At 46.3% G+C, this 19,822-nt stretch overlaps 1 protein-coding gene across 3 annotated transcripts in view; it reads right to left on the bottom strand.

Annotated features, from left to right (window-relative positions):
* Window positions 1-759: 759 nt before the first annotated feature.
* Window positions 760-19,822, bottom strand: part of LOC140396862 (netrin receptor UNC5D-like) — a 523,350-nt gene continuing 504,287 nt past the window's right edge. For 2 of the 3 annotated variants that reach the window (XM_072485654.1, XM_072485652.1), the window contains 4 exons: window positions 15,842-15,991; window positions 11,699-11,866; window positions 6,842-7,020; window positions 760-2,834 (listed from right to left, as the gene is read on the bottom strand). In XM_072485654.1, coding sequence (XP_072341755.1) covers window positions 2,642-2,834; window positions 6,842-7,020; window positions 11,699-11,866; window positions 15,842-15,991 — 690 coding nt within the window. In that variant the 3' untranslated portion in view covers window positions 760-2,641. The remainder of the gene's footprint in view (window positions 2,835-6,841; window positions 7,021-11,698; window positions 11,867-15,841; window positions 15,992-19,822) is intronic. The other variant, XM_072485653.1, reaches the window with a different exon arrangement.

Raw genomic sequence — 19,822 nt, 5'->3', positions numbered from 1 at the left:
TATGCAGGTGGATTGGCCATGATCAATTGTCCCTTAGTGTCCAACGGCTAAGTGGGGTTATGGGGTTTTCAGGGAGAGGGCAGGGAATGTGCCGAGGTAGGGTACTCTTTCAGAGGACTGGCGTAGACTCGATGGGCCGAATGGCCCCTTTCTGCACTGTAGGAATTCTATGGTGGTGAAGGTTGGGGGATTTAGGAGAAGTTCTGAAGGAAAACAATCAACAAGAGTAGAGAGCAAGGGGCGCTCCAGACCCTCAGCGATGTGGTCAACTCTTTAACTGACCTCGACAATGGCCTGGCAAGCCACTCAACTGTACGAAACCGCGTCAATAAAAATAATCATGGAAATCCCTGCCCAACAGCACACATTCACCGCATAGATAGCAGCATTTCAAGAAGGTGGCTCACCAACCCCTATCGAGGGCAGTTAGCGATGGGGAGCATGTGGCTGCCCTCCTCCCCTGAAGGAGGGGAAATAAAAAATCCACGCTGAAATAAAAACCAGAAAGCACATTCAGGCTCTATACCATTGTAGGGAAGGGCAATGTTGGGGTGGGAGGCAGGCAGGTAGCCTTAAACGGCACTGGGGATCATGCAGTCAATGCAATGGGGGGGGGGGGGGGGGGGGGGGGAACAGGGAGTTGGTATTGCTGCTGCAGTACAGCTAAACCAAACACAGTATTCTCAGAACTTCCCTCACAATCATCTCGCCATCCCGGGGATCCATGGAGTGCACCATCAATCAAAACAAAGAGAAAAATCAAGACCCACAGAGATTTTTATGATTATTCGTACACAAATAAAACCACAAGGACCCACCAATCTGTGGAGTAACCTGTTACAGGTGGATTTGGATAGAAATAGGGCTGTGTTGGCTGATGAGCAGAATGGAGGCATTAGTAAATAGCTTACAAAATCCGTCAAGAGTTCAGCTGATACACGTACGTCAGATGTGAATGAACAAGACAATATTCACAAGGAACAAGAGGAGAATGGGACAGTTACTTCAGCAGAAGGGTGCAACAATTATTTCAGCAACCGATTCAACCAGCGCTTGATTTGAATAAAGATACTGATGCGCCTCTCCGACCGCCAGATCGGGGAAAGTTGGTATTTTCCTGTGTCTCTCATGGTAATGTGAGCTTTTATTAAAAAAAACCAAGAACCATGGGACTCCAATGCTTGCAGGGCAAAACTTCCCTAACCCTCAGGATGTTTCGCAGATTAAACATTTAAGATTCAATCACATTGCGTGAAAAAGGGAAAATGGTATTTGAATGCTGAGGTGGTTGTTTTTTGAGTGGCGCACACACGATAGGCCCAAGGGCCTTTTCTGTGCTGGCGACCTCTGACTCTGCATCACGGTCCACACTCCAGAAGACCCTGACTTTGCCGTGTCCAGATGCGTCTGCCTTCAGCTGATTGTTTACAATGCCACGTTTACACATCAACAAGCACCGGACATTACCCTACTCAATGGCGTTGGGAGCATGGTTCATTGCCGGGAGTCTCTCAGGTTACCCAAGGTGTGACAGTCACTCACAGACTCAATGCTGAAGGAGGGTGAGGCTCACCCATTCCGTGCCTCGGTGGCCACAAATTTGACTGTTACTCGGGATCATTTAGGTGGGTGTCCCCCAAACGGGAGAGGCAAGAGATGGCAAATGTTTGGGAGGGCGGAAACTGAAAGCAAGGAAACGCCGACCGGGAGATTGTGATAAATGAATAGTTACAACGCGATGTGAGGGCCTCAGGTGCTTGCCAGCAACCGTGGCTGCCACAGCCCAGGAACAAAAACTCACAATGACGAGAGTATGGGCACCGCAAGCTGCCAGTGCTGTAGGCTTTCGAACAAGGTCTTCAGTTCGCGTAGGCTCAATGACATGTGTTTTATCCGTTTTTTCTTTCCCACAAAGAGTTGGTTGAGCGAGCAGGGGAAGTTTTTATTTCTTTGTTCATTCATGGGATGTTGGTACCACTGGCCAGGGTGGCATTTTGCTAACCTCTAATTATCTTGGCACTGCGGATATTTAAGAGTCAACCACATTGCTGTGGGCCTGGAGTCACATGCAGGCCAGACTGCCAAGGACGGCAGATTTGCTTCCCGAAAGGACATTCGCTGGGATTGTTGGTGGGTGTCCAGGTGGTGAAAGCTTCAGGAGTATGAGCGAAGAGAGTTGGCAAAACTGTACTTGCTCCCTCACCCTTACAAAATAAACCTGGCAGCTGGGAACTAGCTGTAATGTTATTCTGAGGCCATTTAACAAGCTCCCATCTGTCCCATGATCTCCTCACTTCACAGTTGGGAAATCTCGGAAAGCGTGCTTTCTGGGACTTCTGACGCAGAATAATAACTCCATGAATCTCTGAGCCAAAAAATGGACGGAACTGCTCTCATCTGTGACTGATCGACACTGATGATTAATTGGCCCGATCAATTATAATTGGTGCACCCTTTTTTTTAAGAAATATTTACAAATAAATCATATTTACATACACATCCAAAGATCTGGACAGTAAACCATATAGCATTTCCTGAGAAATCTTTCTGATAATGTGACTGAGCGGAGCTTGCTCAGGCCGGGGGGAAGTAGGGAGGTGAGCTGAAGCCCGGGTTGGTGGCAAAGAGCTCTCTCCCGCGATCATCCCCCATAGTTGTAGTCTGATTCATCACCATCGCCGTCGCCTCTCACTGGGACAGGGCAGTGGACTCTGCCGATTTCCTCCAGAGCACTGGCTAAGGAGTCAAGGTCTCTGTCATTTTGATGCTGTGCCTCCCATATGTCCAGGATTGTACCGGCTGGGCTGCTCTTCACTGCAAAGTAGCTCAGGTTCCTGCCAATGTTAAAAGAAAAAGGGTCAGAAAGTTCCAGTGTCCCTGCAGACTATTGGAATCAGTCACAGATCATGTCCTAAAACAGTTATGGGCAACTGAGGCAACCTTGGGCGGTGCCTTCGCCTCAATGGGCCGCAAGATTGAAATTGGGCTTGTTCACTAACTATGACCCCGTGAATAAGATTGAATACATTTGATACACGCTGTATATTTCATAACAAGTTATAGAAAATGATCAATCATTCCTGTGTCAATGGAACGGTCATCAACTTCAAGTGGTGAAAACAAACAAATATTTCCGCTTGATTGGACGCAGAGGGAGAGCACGGCTCTCACAGTCAATGTTGTCAGCAATCAGGGCGGCACGGTAGCACAGTTGCTTCACAGCTCCAGGATCCCAGGTTCGATTCCCGGCTTGGGTCACTGTCGGTGTGGAGTCTGCACATTCTTCCCGTGTCTGCGTGGGTTTCCTCCGGGTGCAAGCAAATGGACGTATTAGTGAGAGGCAGCATGGTTTTGTGAAGGGGAGGTCGTGTCTCACTAACTTGATAAGAGTTTTTCGAGGAGGTCACAAAGATGATGGATGCAATAGGGCAGTGGATGTTGTCTATATGGACTTCAGTAAGGCCTTTGACAAGGTCCCTCATGGTAGACTGGTACAAAAGGTGAAGTCACACGGGATCAGGGGTGAGCTGTCAAGATGGATACAGAACTGGCTAGGTCATTGAAGGCAGAGAGTAGCAATGGAAGGGTGCTTTTCTAATTGGAGGGCTGTGATTAGTAGTGTTCCGCAGGGATCAGTGCTGGGACCTTTGCTGTTTGTAGTATATATAAATGATTTGGAGGAAAATTTAACTGGTCTGATTAGTAAGTTTGCAGACGACACAAAGGTTGGTGGAATTGCGGATAACGATGAGGACTGTCAGAGGATACAGCAGGATTTAGATTGTTTGGAGACTTGGGCGGAGAGATGGCAGATGGAGTTTAATCCATATAAATGTGAGGTAATGCATTTTGGAAGGTCGAATGCAGGTAGGGAATATACAGTGAATGGTAGAACCCTCAAGAGTTTTGAAAGTCAGAGAGATCTAGGTGTACAGGTCCACAGGTCACTGAAAGGGGCAACACAGGTGGAGAAGGTAGTCAAGAAGGCATACGGCATGCTTGCCTTCATTGGCCGGGGCATTGAGTATAAGAATTGGCAAGTCATGTTGCAGCTGTATAGAACCTTAGTTAGGCCACACTTGGAGTATAGTGTTCAATTCTGGTCGCCATACTACCAGAAGGATGTGGAGGCTTTAGAGAGGGTGCAGAAGAGATTTACCAGAATGTTGCCTGGTATGGAGGGCATTAGCTATGAGGAGCGGTTGAATAAACTCAGTTTGTTCTCACTGGAACAACGGAGGTTGAGGGGCGACCTGATAGAGGTCTACAAAATTATGACTGGCATAGACAAGAGTGGATAGTCAGAGGCTTTTCCCCAGGGTAGTGGGGTCAATTACTAGGGGGCATAGGTTTAAGGTGCGAGGGGCAAGGTTTAGAGTAGATGTACGAGGCAAGTTTTTTACGCAGAGGGTCGTGGGTGCCTGGAACCTGCTACCGGAGGAGGTGGTGGAAGCAGGGACGATAGTGACATTTACGGAGCATCTTGACAAATACATGAATAGGATGGGAATAGAGGGATACGGACCCAGGAAGTGTAGAAGATTGTAGTTTAGTCGGGCAGCATGGTCGGCACGGACTTGGAGGGCCGAAGGGCCTGTTCCTGTGCTGTACTTTTCTGTGTTCTTTGTTCTTTGCTGCGGTTTCCTCCCACAGTCCAAAGATGTGCAGGGTAGGTGGATTGGCCAAGATAAATTGCCCTTTGTGTCCAAAAAGGTTGGGTGGTGTTGCTGGGTTGCAGAGGTGGGGTGGAGGTGTGGGCTTGGGTGGGGTGTTCTTTCCAAGGTCCGGTGCAGACTCGATTGGTTGAATGGCCTCCTTCTGCACTGTAAATTTGATGAAATCAGCACGCACCTTACTTCATCTGCCCTTGCTTTAGGTGCACATCACCTCAGTCAAACGGGTAGGAATGGAAATCAGCAGAATGTGACAACTCTGCGTATAGGCGACAGTCAGAAAGATGCACTCAGAACCCTGATGAGCAGCAGACTGCCCACCACTGTCCTAAAACCAGTCCTGTCTTTTTAAAAGTGACTACTTGCCTGCTTTTTACTGCAATTGTCGAGTCGAACAAAAACGAGTTGAGGGATGGTCGAGGACTCTGGGTCTGTACTCGTTGGAGTTCAGAAGGATGAGGGGGGATCTTATTGAAACATACTGGATACTGCGAGGCCTGGTTAGAGTGGAAATGGAGAGGGTGGATTACCCTTCTAGGAAAAACTAGAACCAGAGGACACAACCTCAGCCTAAAGGGACGATCCTTTAAAACAGAGATGAGGAGGAATTTCTTCAGCCAGTGGGTGGTGAATCTGAGGAACTCTTTGCCGCAGAAGGCTGTGGAGGCCAAATCACTGAGTGTCTTTAAGACAGAGATAGATAGGTTCTTGATTAATAAAGGGATCAGGGGTTATGGGGGGAATGGGGATGAGAAAAATATCAGCCATGATTGAAAGGCGGAGCAGACTCGATGGGCTGAATGGCCTAATTCTGCTTCTATGTCTTATGGAGATGAGTAGTGGATGATTGCTCCAGCATCACACCGAATACAATCCCATCCAAAGTAAAAATGATCCCCGATGTCAGCAGATCTTCGGTTGGGAGTTGCGATCTCTGTTATTGGTCTCATACGTTGAAGAGCAATGACCACTGATCAAATACCCTACCATTTCATGGTGTCTGCTGGGAATGTGTAGTATGGATACTGGCGAGGAATAATCGAAGTGGACAGCAATGTCATTCACAGTTGAATATCTTGGTTGATCAAGAGCCACTTGGGAAACGTTCCTGAGGACACTTGGCAGAGATGATGTGGCATTAAGAGGAAGAGAGCAAAGAAAAATATTGGGAAGGGGGGGTGATAATTTCCATCCCCAGATCCTGTCCTCTTCTGCCTCTCCGTGGCCACGTGATAGATACCCCTTCACAACATGTAATCACTGATGAGAGACTGACCCAAGAACTGAGTTTTATGCAAAGCCAATATGTGGGCTGCTGGACTGGGTCAGTGTCCACTTTCGTTTCTAACCTCCCCATCTCAAACACGACTCAAGATGATGGTGACTCTTTTACAGTTTCTCAGTCCTCGCAACACTGAACCACAGGGGTTCTCAAACGTTCCTGTGTTGGGGATGCAGCCTCGGAAAAACCTTTGCATGCTTCAATGTATCATGCCCGCATAAACAGTGACACACTGCCCGGAAGCTCTGCAAATACTGGCACACACTGAGGAACTCGAAGGACAATTGGCCCAATATCTGCAGTCTCTCCATGTAACTGAAGCCCTTCACAGCCACATCCCATTCTTGCAAATCCCCTCTGCACCCTCTTGACATCCTTCCTAAAGGGTGGAATTGGGGCAAAGGGGATCAAAGGATTTTGGGGTAATGTGGAATCCAGAATTGGATACAGTCTCAGATGAACTGAGGCAGGAGCAGTCACACAAGCTGGATGAGCTGTTACAGAGCTGGAAACGGCAGTTACAGAGCTGGAAACGGCAGTCCCAGCAATGGTGTGGCTATGTGCAGTCAGAATATGATTCCAAGGCTGCGAGTGGACTGCTTAAGGGAATGTTCATGTGTGACCAGTGAAATCGTACGCACTCTGGCTCTCCAGACACTCCTCCCAAGGTCCTTTTACACGACGACAGCAACACATTACATTAGATTAGCCCAAAATAGCCTGTTTGTCCCTTTCCCTGGTGACCCAGGACAGCCACATTCTTGTTCTGCACTTTCAGATACACTGAGGCAATATTAAGACAACTGTGCAAACTTAAATCCAAATGAAGGTGAAGTCTCACTTTTAGAAAGGGTGAAAGCTGCTGATTTCCTTAGTTCGCGCTTACCTGTCTATGTGGAGTTTTTGTGCTAACAGCCGCCAGTCTTTGCCTGAAGCACTGGGAACGTCAAAGGTGGAACAGATTTTCTGTCTGATGGAATACGGGATCTTAAACGTCTTGGGCCCTGCTAATGTGGCCACATCACTTGCAGCCTGTGCACAGAAGTGAGCAGCTTCTCTCTCGTTCTGTAAGAGTAGACAGGCATGTTTAATGATCATTGTGAACTGCAAATAGCTCTCACTCAGTTATATTAAACCATCGGTGGTTCAGCATTGTTAATAACTTGGATTTACAGAATCATAGAATCCTGCAGTGCAGAAAGAGGCCATTCAGCCCGTCAAGGCTGCACCGACCCTTCGAAAGAGTCCCCCCGCCCCCCAACCTAACCTTTTGGACACCAAGGGGCAATTTAGCATGGTCAATCCACCTAACCTGCACATCTTTGGACTGTGGGAGGAAACCGGAACACCTGGAGGAAACCCACGCAGACACGGGGAGAATGGGCAAACTGCACACAGCTAGTCACCCAAGATCAGAATCCAATCCCAGTTCCTGCTACTGTAAGGCAGCAGTGCTAACCACTGAGTCGCCCTTATATCACATTTAATTTTATAAAACACCCCAAGATGCTTCAGAGGAGCATTTTCATAGAACATTTGACATCAAGCAATGTAAAAAACTATTAGTTAAAGTTTCATGTCGATTACCTTTTGTTACAAATAATGAGGCATTATCATATTGTGATGTTTTGGGACTGTATCTTTAATTCAGGTACCATGGAAGAATGAAGAGCATCATATGATCCCTTCTGAATTGTGCGAACAAGCCTGGGAGGCTTGGTTATTAAAGGTTAAAGGGGAGGGGCAGGTTGTTTACGAGGAAGAATATGCAAAATCGCCATACTTATAAATAATGACCTAGTAGCTATGCTGATGGTGGATAGACTGTGAGTCTCCAAGTCACAGGGAAGTATTTGGAATGTTAGGTCTTGTAAATAGTGATACTTTAAACTGTCTATTTAATGCCAAGATAGAATGGAGTTGCGGGGAGACTCTGGAGGATAGCATATTACCGTTTCTACCTGATACAAGACCCATGTGATTCACACTAACATCGAGATGGATTTTGAGAGGGGAGGAATTCTGAGGAAGCCATTCTAAGAGTGGGTTTTCCGAAACATCACTGAACCTCACAGAAAGGATCGGTCTGCAAGAATCCAAGGGAGCGGAGAGATAAAGGTCGTAAGTCTTTATTGGTCACCATGCAAAATGAGGGTGGATGGTCATGTTTGGATTGCAGGGACAAAAGAGGTGACAGTTTAACTGAAGCTGGAAGATTTTCCTAGTTTGGGCTAAAGGGTAGAGTCTCCAGGATATTCAACACCTTAAAAGTTAATTTGGGGACGAGAAGTTACCCAGCAGGAAAATAAAAAGATTAGCTAAGAATCACTTTGGGGTGGCACAGTGGTTAGCACTGCTGCCTCACAGCACCGAGGACCCGTGTTCAATCCCGGGTCACTCTCCGTGTGGAGTTTGCACATTCTCCCCGTGTCTATGTGGGTCTCACCCTCACAACCCAAAAAGATGTGAATTGGCCATCCTAAATTGCCCCTTAATTGGAAAAAAAGAATTGAGATCTCTAAATTTATTTTAAAATAGAGAAAAAAACCTAAGAATCCTGGATCGCGGAGTATCTACTGAAGGGACAGTGTAAAGTATAACCAGAGAGGGATATTTTCCTTCATTTTACATGTAAGATGGGGGATCCTTTCTGAAGTTTAGAATATAAGTTGCCTCCTGAAAGTGTTTCCCAATGTTGCTTTGAGTTTGTGTGTTGCAGTAAAAGGTTTAAATCTTGAGATCTTGTCGAGTGATCCTATTAGCCATTTACTGAAAGTTCAAAACACTTCTTATAAGTTATTAGTCTCTCCAGGGATCAATCTGATCTGGTCAACCATCTGTAGTAAATTCTGTTGCTCTCTCTCTCTCTGCAGATGCTGCCTGACCAGCTGAATATTTGCAGCATTTTGTGTTTCTGTTTCCAAGTTTCATCATCAGGTTTGTTTTGCAAGGAGACAATAGCACAGGTGATGAAAAGGTTGGTCCAAGAGATAGGTTTCAAGGATTGCCTTGTAGCAGGAAAGAGAAGCAGGGAGGTTTGGAGAGGTTATTCTTCAGCCCAGGGTCCAGCAAGCTGAAGGCACTGCCATTTGCATGAATCAATTAAAACTGGTGACATGTAAGAGGCTGGTATTGGTGAAGCACAGAGATCTCGAAGGGTTGTGGGACTGGAGGAGACAGGGAGGAGGATAGGCCATGGACAGATTTGAAAACAAAGTTGGGAATTTTAAAATCAAGGCATTGTTATACCAGGAGCTAGTGTAAGTCAACAAGCACAGGGTGGTGAGGACTTGGTAAGAGTTAGGATATTGGCTGGAAAAGTTTGGATGAGCTCAAGTTATGGAAGGTCGGATGGAAGGTCGGGTGTCAGGCCGGAGAGCATTGGAATAGTTGGGTCTAGAGGTAAGAAGATGTGGACGGGGATATCAGCAACAATGGTCTGAGTTAGGGGATGAGTGACATTACAGAATAGGAGGTCGGCAATCTTGGTGATGGTGCAGATGGGTGCCAGCAATGTGCCCATCCTGCAAATGAAGCTGACAAAAGACCATTTATAACGCACCAGTCTGAAAACAGCTAATCGTGGACTTGATATTTTGATTAAAATGCTCATTAAGTACCAGCTGAAAATGGCCCATGGTTAACGAAAGAAGGCCACGTTGTGAAGGACTAAGCTTGATCTAACTCCGAGGAACATATTATCCTCTCCGAATGGGACACTCGCACGGAGCATCTATGTTGGCAGAAGTAGGTGACACCACAGGATCTGAATTAATCCATGTGGAAGCTTGATCAAATCCATCAGGCAGCTCCCGTCGAGGCCTAGAGCAAGGGCCATAATGGAGAACTAGAGCAGCTTAGGTTTAGAGGATCCAATCATCATGGACCTGACCTCCTGCACAAACCGAACTTGGAATGTTTTCTCTTGTTGGCAAAGGATCCAAAACTTGTACATGTTTCAAAAACAAAACACAGTAAAACCTGCAGGATGTTTTAAAATATATATATATATATATATACAGATAAGTACATCTTGCCTTCAAACAAAAAAAGCATTTTATTGCATGACACAGCTCAAACATTGGCCATTCAGCCCATCGTGCCTGTGGCAGACTCTTTGAAAGAGTTATTCATTGACTCCCACTCCCCTGCTATTTCCCCACAGCCCAGCAAGCTGTTACTTTCCAAGTATTAATACAAATCCCTTTTGGAAATTATTATTGACTCCCACCTTTTCAACACAGCGCACTCCAGATCACAACATGGTGTACAAAAGAATTTTCTTCCTCTTGCCGCTGGCTATTATGTCAAGCATCTTGAATCTGTTTCCTGTAGTTGATGACCGTTCTGCCAGTGAAATTACTTTCTCATTCATTCCTCGATCAAACCACATTCGTTCTCTGCACTACCGACACACAGCAGCAGAAGGAGTTGCCATCTGCAAGAGGCTCGGCATAGCTCCTTTGGCAGCTCGTTCCAAACCTGCCACCTAAAAGAACAAGGGCATCGGATGCACAGGAACACGACCATCTGCAAGTTGCCTTCCAAGCTAAACACCATCCTGACTTGGAAATATATCACCGTTCCTTCACTGTCGCTGGGTCAAAATCCTAGAACTCCCCCCTTTCTTGAAAGATTTCGACCCAGGAAATAAAGAAACAGTCCCCAATGATTGAAGAACTGACCAGCAAAGGACGCAGACTTCAGCTGACTGGCAAAAGAACCAGAAGTGAGTTTTTATTCAACGAGTGCTGAGGATTTGGATTGAATCAACAGATATGGTGGTTGACGCCATTCAATAAGAGGTCTCAAGAGGGAATTGAATAGATACTTCAAGGAGAAAAGGGGACACGGCATTGACTCAATGAACTGAATGGCATCTTTCTCTGCTATGGTGGTAGAATCCAGAGAACCAAAGAATCTCCACAGTGCAGAAAGAGGCTATTCAGCCTATTGAATCTGCATGGACCGTCTACCTTGGTCCACTCCCCCGTAACCACACTTATCTTTGGGACTTGGTGGGAAGTCAAAAGATCACAAATGGAGTTTGAGTAGCTGTGGCAACACACCCTTTTATAAATATTCGAGTCTGCAGCCATGGACAATGGGAGAGGCTCACATTTTTATTCCATCACATAGCTGACCTACTCTTACACACCAATGACAAGTGTTGGAAGGATTTCCAGGTTGATACTCAACCCGTGTGGCCATGTTATGAATGCACCTACGTTGGCCAACAATTCCCAGAGCCGGACATGAGCCCAGACTTTCTGGCTCAAAGACAGGCAAACTGCCGAATGGATGGACTGTGTGCATCGCTGGCTGGGCCAGCATGTATTGCCCATTCCGAATTGTCCATGGGTGGAATGTTAGCCCTGAGGGGCTTGCTAGGGCAGTTCATAGGGTAGTCAAGAGTCACCCACATTGCTGTGTGTCTGGAGTCACATGTAGGCCAAACCAGGTAAGGGCGACAGATTTCATTCCCAAAAGGGGATTACCACAATCATTTCATGGTCATCATTGGACATTTAATTCCAGATTTTTAAAACTTGGATACAAATTTCACCATTTGCCATGGTGGGATTCAAACCCAGAACATTAACCCTGTCCACTGGATAACTAGTCCTGCGACAAAGCCACTCGGTCACCACTCCCACCGGTAGTCCAGAATTTGGCTATTGCAATGGTCTCAAGTCCAACACAAAATCTAGACTCCCTGGGAAAAGTAGTTCCTAAAGTTTACCTGAAGGATGGAGGTATTGAGATGAAAGATCTGCTCGTCTCCTTTGCGCTGCCGGATGCAGATCTTACAGGAGAGCTGTGTGGTTGCTGAGTTGAATCTTTCCACCCTGAAGGCACACGGCAGAGGCTGCTGGTTCCTGCACCAGATATGGGAAAAGGCAAATTCCTGCTGGAGGTAGAAGGCACAATGAGATTTCCTCTGGAAAATACATACACATTTCAAAAAGTAGATCGACATGAGCAAGAGTTCACTCTTACAGTACTCCATTTCTCTTCTCCAGCATTCCTGAATCTGAAGACAAGGCAGGATTTAATTACATTGGGAAAGAATAGACTGAAAGGGGATGTGATCAATATATTCTTGGAATAATCCAAAGGGCTGGAAAATACGGAGGCGGCACAGTGGCATTGCTGCCTCACAGCGCCAGGGACTTGGATTCGATTCTGGCCTTGGGTGTGGAGTTTGCACGTTCTCCCCGCGTCTGCGTGGGTTTTCACCGGGTGTTCCGGTTTACTCCCACAGTCACAAAGATGTGCAGGTTAGGTGGATTGGCCATGCTAAATTGCCCCTCAGTGTCCAAAGGTGTGGCAGGGTCGTGAGGATGGGGCAGGGAGTGGCCTGGGTAGGGTGCTCTTTCAGAGGGGCGATGCAGGCTCGAAGGGCCGAATGGCCTCTTTCTGCACTGTGGAGAGTCTATGATTCCGTGAATACACTTGTAAGCAGGTTGACTTCAGGGGGTCCATGGAAGATAAAACAAGCATAAGAGAGGAATGGAAAGGTAGAATTTTCAGGAAAAGGGCTTCAACTTGTCGAGAGTGGCATCCATTGCGCAAGAGTTTGAAGAACCATCTGGCAGTTGATGCTTGGATGGGTAAGCTGAGACACAGGGCCATATTTCCATTCTTCATGGAGTAAAATTAATTTGCTTTTTATATTCGTTTTAATGGACAACAAGATGGCAGCTAAGTGCAGATGATTTTGGGAAGCGCAGATTGGCGACTGGGAACAATCATAACACGCCTGTGGCCTCACACACTTCTCCAGCTGCGACAGAGCCTCTGAAGGGGGACAAATGTCAACTGAGTCAGCAACCACGTAAGGCTCGAATGAAAGTCCTCCGGTGAACAAATTCCTCAAAAGCTATCTGCAAGACTCTGCAAATAATTCATCTCTGATGCTATTCATACCATTTCCCTTCCTCACAATATTCGCTGACCCACACCAACTCCCATTCGAGCAACATCCTGAGTTTAAAACTCTCATCCTTGTTGTCAAGCCTCAGCCCTCTCTGTCACCTCTTCCAGTTTTACAGCTCCACAATTCACCAGGACATCTCCGCACATCTTATTCTGGTCACTTGAACATCCTGGATTTTAGTTGTGTCATCACTGGGGGGCTGTGCCTTCACTGAGATTCATACGGCTTGGAAATCAAACAAACAAACTTTTTCAACTCTCTGTCTCTTATTCCTTTTTCTGTCTTGTTAAAGAAGCCTCTTTGGGCAGGTTTTTGGCTAACCTAATATTGCTTTCTGTGGTTCACTGTCGAATTATAAGCAATAACTGCTGCTGCAAAATGCTTTGGGATATTGTTTGAAAATTCATTGAAGTCATACACTCAACCGATAGTCTTTAACATAAATAAAATATCATTAAGATGGTGGGTAGGACTGTGGTTCAGCTGTTCAGTTCTCTGAGACAGCACCAGACTATGCGCAGCCTTGGTGTTCTAGTTAAACTTGAGCTCAGTTTCTGACCCCATGACCAACTCCATCACCAAAACAGTCTGCAACCACCTCCCTCCATCGCTGCCTCAGTTCATTGGCTTCTGAAAGCCCTGACCCATGTTACCTCCTGGCTTGCTTCAGCTATTCACTGCGGTAGAGAGCTCCATATTCCCAGTGCATAGGAAATGTGGATAATTACAGACCGCAAAAACAAAATCATCTTTTCATTCATAAAATCATTGCACCTGTTCATACAAACAAGTCTTCGTCAAAAGATACCGGCTGTTATCACAGTTACAGAGGTGATATCAAAGAAATTGTAGACTATCATTAGAGAGTGAACAACATCAATTAATAATTATGCCTATTGGTAGTATTTAAATTTATGGTCTGGAATATCCAAATAAAGTAATTTTTACATAATTTAAAAAGAAGTACATTCGCAATTTACAAAATGCATGGACTCACTGAAATGAATAGATTAATTTTATATATAATTACATTTCCCAACACTCAAACAGACATAAAAATAAATGGGTTCCTATGCAATATTAATATCAGTCTGGGTTTACTGCATCACCCTCTCAAAGTGTAAATATTTCTTTTATTTTCACCATTCGAAGTCGATGATAAGCATTTTCTAGAACTCATTATGAAATATTTGGTGTGTGCTAATTCATGAGGTCATGGTCAGTGAACTAGCCCGATTCGACCTCGTGGCTCACTGAGATGAAGGCGGGTCACTCATGCAGCTCATTCACCAGCCCAGGTTGCCCATTACTGGTCTAGTTGGAAAAGCGAGAAGGGGGGGGGGGGGCGGGTAGCGCACATCTTTTCTGTGTGTGTGTGTGTGTGTGTGTGCGTCTGGGAGGGGAGAGGGGGGGGGGCGTCCTGCGCACATTGAAATGGTAACCCCCTTTTGTGCCTCTCCTACCTGGCATCCAAAACCCGACCCAGCCCGTTCGCACCTGCTGCTTCCTTCCTGAAGGGTAACTGATCCGTTCCCACCCAAAAAGCTTCAACTCATCTGAGTCCAGGATCCAATGTTCTCTTGAGCTTGAGCTCTAGCTCTGCTGGGACGGCAGTCGATCAGATCGTCTGGCAGCTCTGAAGGGTGCAACTTCCTCCCACTGTGGAATGAAAAGTCCCACACACTCTCTGCTTGTTATCGCTACAGGGTGGCCTTTATTAAACTCGGTCGGTTTATGTAACTGGGGGTGGGGCGGCGAGCGTTATGCTCCACCCCTCTCTCTGTTAAATCCACCCCTTGAAGCACATCACCGAGGCTGACATTCAAATGCATTCCCGATTGGGTGCTGTCTCAGGTGAGATGTTAAATTGAAGCCTTTTGTGCCCTCTAAAGTGTGTATGCCACTAGCCAAATAATAACAGGGGGGTTCTCCAGGTATCCAGACCGTCAGCATCAAAATAAATTCTCCAGCCATTGATTCCAATGCTGCAGTGCATCTTGTGGCTGGTTGAGACTGCGCCAGTGGTGGAGGGGGCTGGCTGACTGTTTAAGGTGGTGGATGGGGTGCCAATTATGCTGCTTTGCCCTGAATGATGTTCAGCGTTTTGAGCTGCACTCCTCCAGGCAGGTGGAGAGTCTGCAAATAAAGTTTAAAACCCAATGGGGCACAAATTGATCTCAGGTGGCAGAGAACGGGAGGTAGTGGATCAGTGCAGCAGCATTCAATATTCAAATCCATTGCAGACAGTGGCATTCCAAGTTCGATCCCAACATTTTTAAAAATAGATTTACAGTACCCAATTCTTTTTCATCCCAATTAAGGGGCAATTTAGCGTGGCCAATTCACCTACCATGCACATCTTTTTGGGTTGTGAGATCAAATCTGGGCCCTCGGCTCTGTCAGGCGGCAGTGCTAACCACTGTGCCACCGTGCTGCCTACCCCAACATTTTTGACGCCATCTCGCTCACATCAAGCCCTAACATCTATATTTTGCACCTATCATTTTGTGTTTGTGGACCACCGCTGCTCCGGAAATCGTTCCCCGTGACTGGAATACCAATCCAACAGCTTCACACTCACCCTTACTGATCGCAGATCTCAACTAATTTCAGCGGTGCGATCTGAACTCATTTACTTGGAACGAATCTAGATGAAGGTCAGTCCAGTTGCATTATCACAATGCGACCAAACTGTCCATGAGGCAGGGTTTGTTTTGGCATTGGCAGCTTGCTGACGCACATATCGATATGAACTGAAGATCAGAATCTATCTGCGCCCACCTCCTTGGACATGTCTCGATTGTATTCTACATTCCATCCACCGCATTTACTCGCAACACCAAAATTGGACATGTTCACTCATTTCTTTATGGGCAAACATTCATCCACCGCCACTTCTGAGTTTGCACGCATGCGGCAGGTGGCATTCAAACAAACGGAAAGTACCTGAAATACACTCAGCGGTTTCATTCTCCACAAGAATTGGGGTACATCAAGCATGGAGACTTGAAGGCCGTAAGAGTTTGCTTTGAAGTGTAAAGTTCTGGGTTCGTCCAACAGGTGACCACCTTGGCTTCTCTCCTCGCTCATCACTTCCTGGCATTGCAAGAGCACAGCAGTTAATATCCGCCAATGAAGAGCACATTCTCTCACATCTACAGGCACATGGGCCACAACAACTTCCTGCTGTGCGACCGAACAAGAGGCTGAGTTGGTCAAGTGTAAATCATTCAGGACAATTAAAATAGAAAAAGAATGCATTCAAATCCTGCCTGTTCAAGTGTGCCAGGAAAATCCCAACGCACCATCCGATGTGAAATTCTTGGAAGTGCTTCCAACTGCCCTGCCCCCACCATTAGTTACACATGTGGCCATCTAAAATGGCCACCCGCAAAGGATAAAGGGAATTGTGGTCAAGTCAGGACACAGTGCACAGCCTCTGTGTAATGGGCAAAGGAAAACCAGATCGAATTGAAACTTGCACCTGTTAAAGGTCAATCACCGGTTTCCCCAGGACAATAGACTCAAATTAAGGAATAGCAACAGTAGCAGACTCCCTGGAGCCACCTCCCCTTATTTGGAAAAGCCTACGCACTTGGAACAGTAAGGACTAGGACCCACCCAGCCATCAAGGTACCCGTCCTGAATTGGCCCGTATCGATCGGAGTGATCGAGACTCTATCCATCCATTGGATCGTGAGTTAACCCCGCACAAAAGGGCGCGAAAGAGAAGACGGATAAGAAGCCCTACGCACTAGAGATCGGTCTCTTTTGGGACCGACCTGTGCCCACTCCAATTGCAGCATAACGACCAGCCAAGTTCAAGACCACGATCGCTAACTGAGAGAGACGAGCCGCAGCCGAGATGAACCTGACGACTTCCAGCCGACACACGTGGGGACACAGATAAAGGTCTTATCTACCTGCACAGAGCCGGTCACCCAGAAGTTAAGTAAAGGTCATCTTAGTTGATAGGTGTAGTTTCATACGTAGCCGCGTGTATCATTGCACAGGGAGATAAGTCTTGTGTTTAATAATAAACTGTCTTTTGAACTAACATACTGGTTGTGTGGTCATTTGGTCAATACAAGAAACATACTCGCGGCTTGAGGTTCGATAATAAAAGTAGCAACACCCAACATGTCCAGTCTTATATTCCCATGTCAACTGCAGAACAAACAGATTCTTCATAAACGGATCGTATGATTCCTAACTGTAATTCAAATTGAGGTTTTTTTTTCCTTCAGGTCTCTTTTCTTGAAAACAAATAATGGACAATAATAGTGTCCAGAGAAAATTAAACAAAAGAAACCCAATTCCTTTGTGCCCGATGATTTATCTCCCAGGTGGCTCGCAGCAGTGTGCTGAAGATTAATTGACAATTCCTGGAGACTCCCGGGCAATCCCAGGGGATGAGCAACCCTAACTTCACCGGAGAGTGAGGAAGATACAATGGTGTCAGAAATGAGTTTTAAACCAGAACGTCAAAATTACTAGGACTGAAGAAGAAATGAGAGCAGTGTGAATGAGAAATCCATGGCTCAGGAACACAAGCTGTTTCAGTGGGCAGCACAGGACTTATGTACAAGCACCATCATGAGAAACAACCATTCATTCCTTTCATAGAAAATATAGAAAACATAGAAAATACAGCACAGAACAGGCCCTTCGGCCCACGATGTTGTGCCGAACCTTTGTCCTAGATTAATCATAGATTATCATTGAATTTACAGTGCAGAAGGAGGCCATTCGGCCCCTTGAGTCTGCACCAGCTTTTGGAAAGAGCACCCTACCCAAACTCAACACCTCCACCCAACACCAAGGGCAATTTGGACATTAAGGGCAATTTATCATTGGCCAATTCACCTAACCCGCACATCTTTGGACTGTGGGAGGAAACCGGAGCACCCGGAGGAAACCCACGCAGACACGGGGAGGACGTGCAGACTCCGCACAGACAATTACCCAAGCTGGAATCGAACCTGGGACCATGGATCTGTGAAGCAATTGTGCTATCCACAATGCTACCGTGCTGCCCTTAAGAACAAATAAATCTACACTATATCATTTTCCCGTAATCCATGTACCTATCCAACAGCTGCTTGAAGGTCCCTAATGTTTCCGACTCAACTACTTCCACAGGCAGTGCATTCCATGCCCCCACTACTCTCTGGGTAAAGAACCTACCTCTGATATCCCTCCTATATCTTCCACCTTTCACCTTAAATTTATGTCCCCTTGTAATGGTGTGTTCCACCTGGGGAAAAAGTCTCTGACTGTCTACTCTATCTATTCCCCTGATCATCTTATAAACCTCTATCAAGTCGCCCCTCATCCTTCTCCGCTCTAATGAGAAAAGCCCTAGCACCCTCAACCTTTCCTCGTAAGACCTACTCTCCATTCCAGGCAACATCCTGGTAAATCTTCTTTGCACCTTTTCCAGAGCTTCCACATCCTTCCTAAAATGAGGCGACCAGAACTGTACACAGTACTCCAAATGTGGCCTTACCAAGGTTTTGTACAGCTGCATCATTACCTCATGGCTCTTAAATTCAATCCCTCTGTTAATGAACGCGAGCACACCATAGGCCTTCTTCACAGCTCTATCCACTTGAGTGGCAACTTTCAAAGATGTATGAACATAGACCCCAAGGTCTCTCTGCTCCTCCACAATGCCAAGAACTCTACCGTTAACCCTGTATTCCGCATTCATATTTGTCCTTCCAAAATGGACAACCTCACACTTTTCAGGGTTAAACTCCATCTGCCACTTCTCAGCCCAGCTCTGCATCCTATCTATGTCTCTTTGCAGCCGACAACAGCCCTCCTTACTATCCACAACTCCACCAATCTTCGTATCGTCTGCAAATTTACTGACCCACCCTTCAACTCCCTCATCCAAGTCATTAATGAAAATCACAAACAGCAGAGGACCCAGAACTGATCCCTGCGGTACACCACTGGTAACTGGGATCCAGGCTGAATATTTGCCATCCACCACCACTCTCTGACTTCTATCGGTTAGCCAGTTCGTTATCCAACTGGCCAAATTTCCCACTATCCCATGCCTCCTTACTTTGTGCAGAAGCCTACCATGGGGAACTTTATCAAATGCCTTACTAAAATCCATGTACACTACATCCACTGCTTTACCTTCATCCACATGCTTGGTCACCTCCTCAAAGAATTCAATAAGATTTGTAAGGCAAGACCTACCCCTCACAAATCCGTGCTGACTATCCCTAATCAAGCAGTGTCTTTCCAGATGCTCAGAAATCCTATCCTTCAGTACCCTTTCCATTACTTTGCCTACCACCGAAGTAAGACTAACTGGCCTGTAATTCCCAGGGTTATCCCTAGTTCCTTTTTTGAACAGGGGCACGACATTCGCCACTCTCCAATCCCCTGGTACCACCCCTGTTGACAGTGAGGACGAAAAGATAATTGCCAACGGCTCTGCAATTTCATCTCTTGCTTCCCATAGAATCCTTGGATATATCCCGTCAGGCCCGGGGGACTTGTCTATCCTCAAGTTTTTCAAAATGCCCAACACATCTTCCTTCCTAACAAGTATTTCCTCGAGCTTACCAATCTGTTTCACACTGTCCTCTCCAACAATATCGCCCCTTTCTGCCGCGAAGGCTGGGGAAATAGCAGCCAGCAGAAGTCAGCCTGGTAGTGCATTTGCCAGTCAGAAGGTTGTGGGATCACGCCCATACTCCTTACCCACATCACCTCTTGCTGACAAGTGCAGTACTGAGAGTCCTGCACCGTCAGAAATCCCACCTTGTTCTGCACAAACGTACACCGAAGGAGTAATGTGAAAGAGCTATTCAATTAATCACGCTCCCCCTTCTTTCTCTTGAGCCTTGTCATCGTTTTTTTTCCTTTTCAAGTTCATATTCAATTGCTTTTGAAAGTTATGAT

This window comes from Scyliorhinus torazame, chromosome 20 (genome assembly GCF_047496885.1).
Source record: "Scyliorhinus torazame isolate Kashiwa2021f chromosome 20, sScyTor2.1, whole genome shotgun sequence".
NCBI classification, from domain to species: Eukaryota; Metazoa; Chordata; class Chondrichthyes; order Carcharhiniformes; family Scyliorhinidae; genus Scyliorhinus; species Scyliorhinus torazame.
The sequence above is the reverse complement of the archived record's forward strand: the minus strand, read 5'-3'. Positions and strand labels throughout refer to the sequence as shown.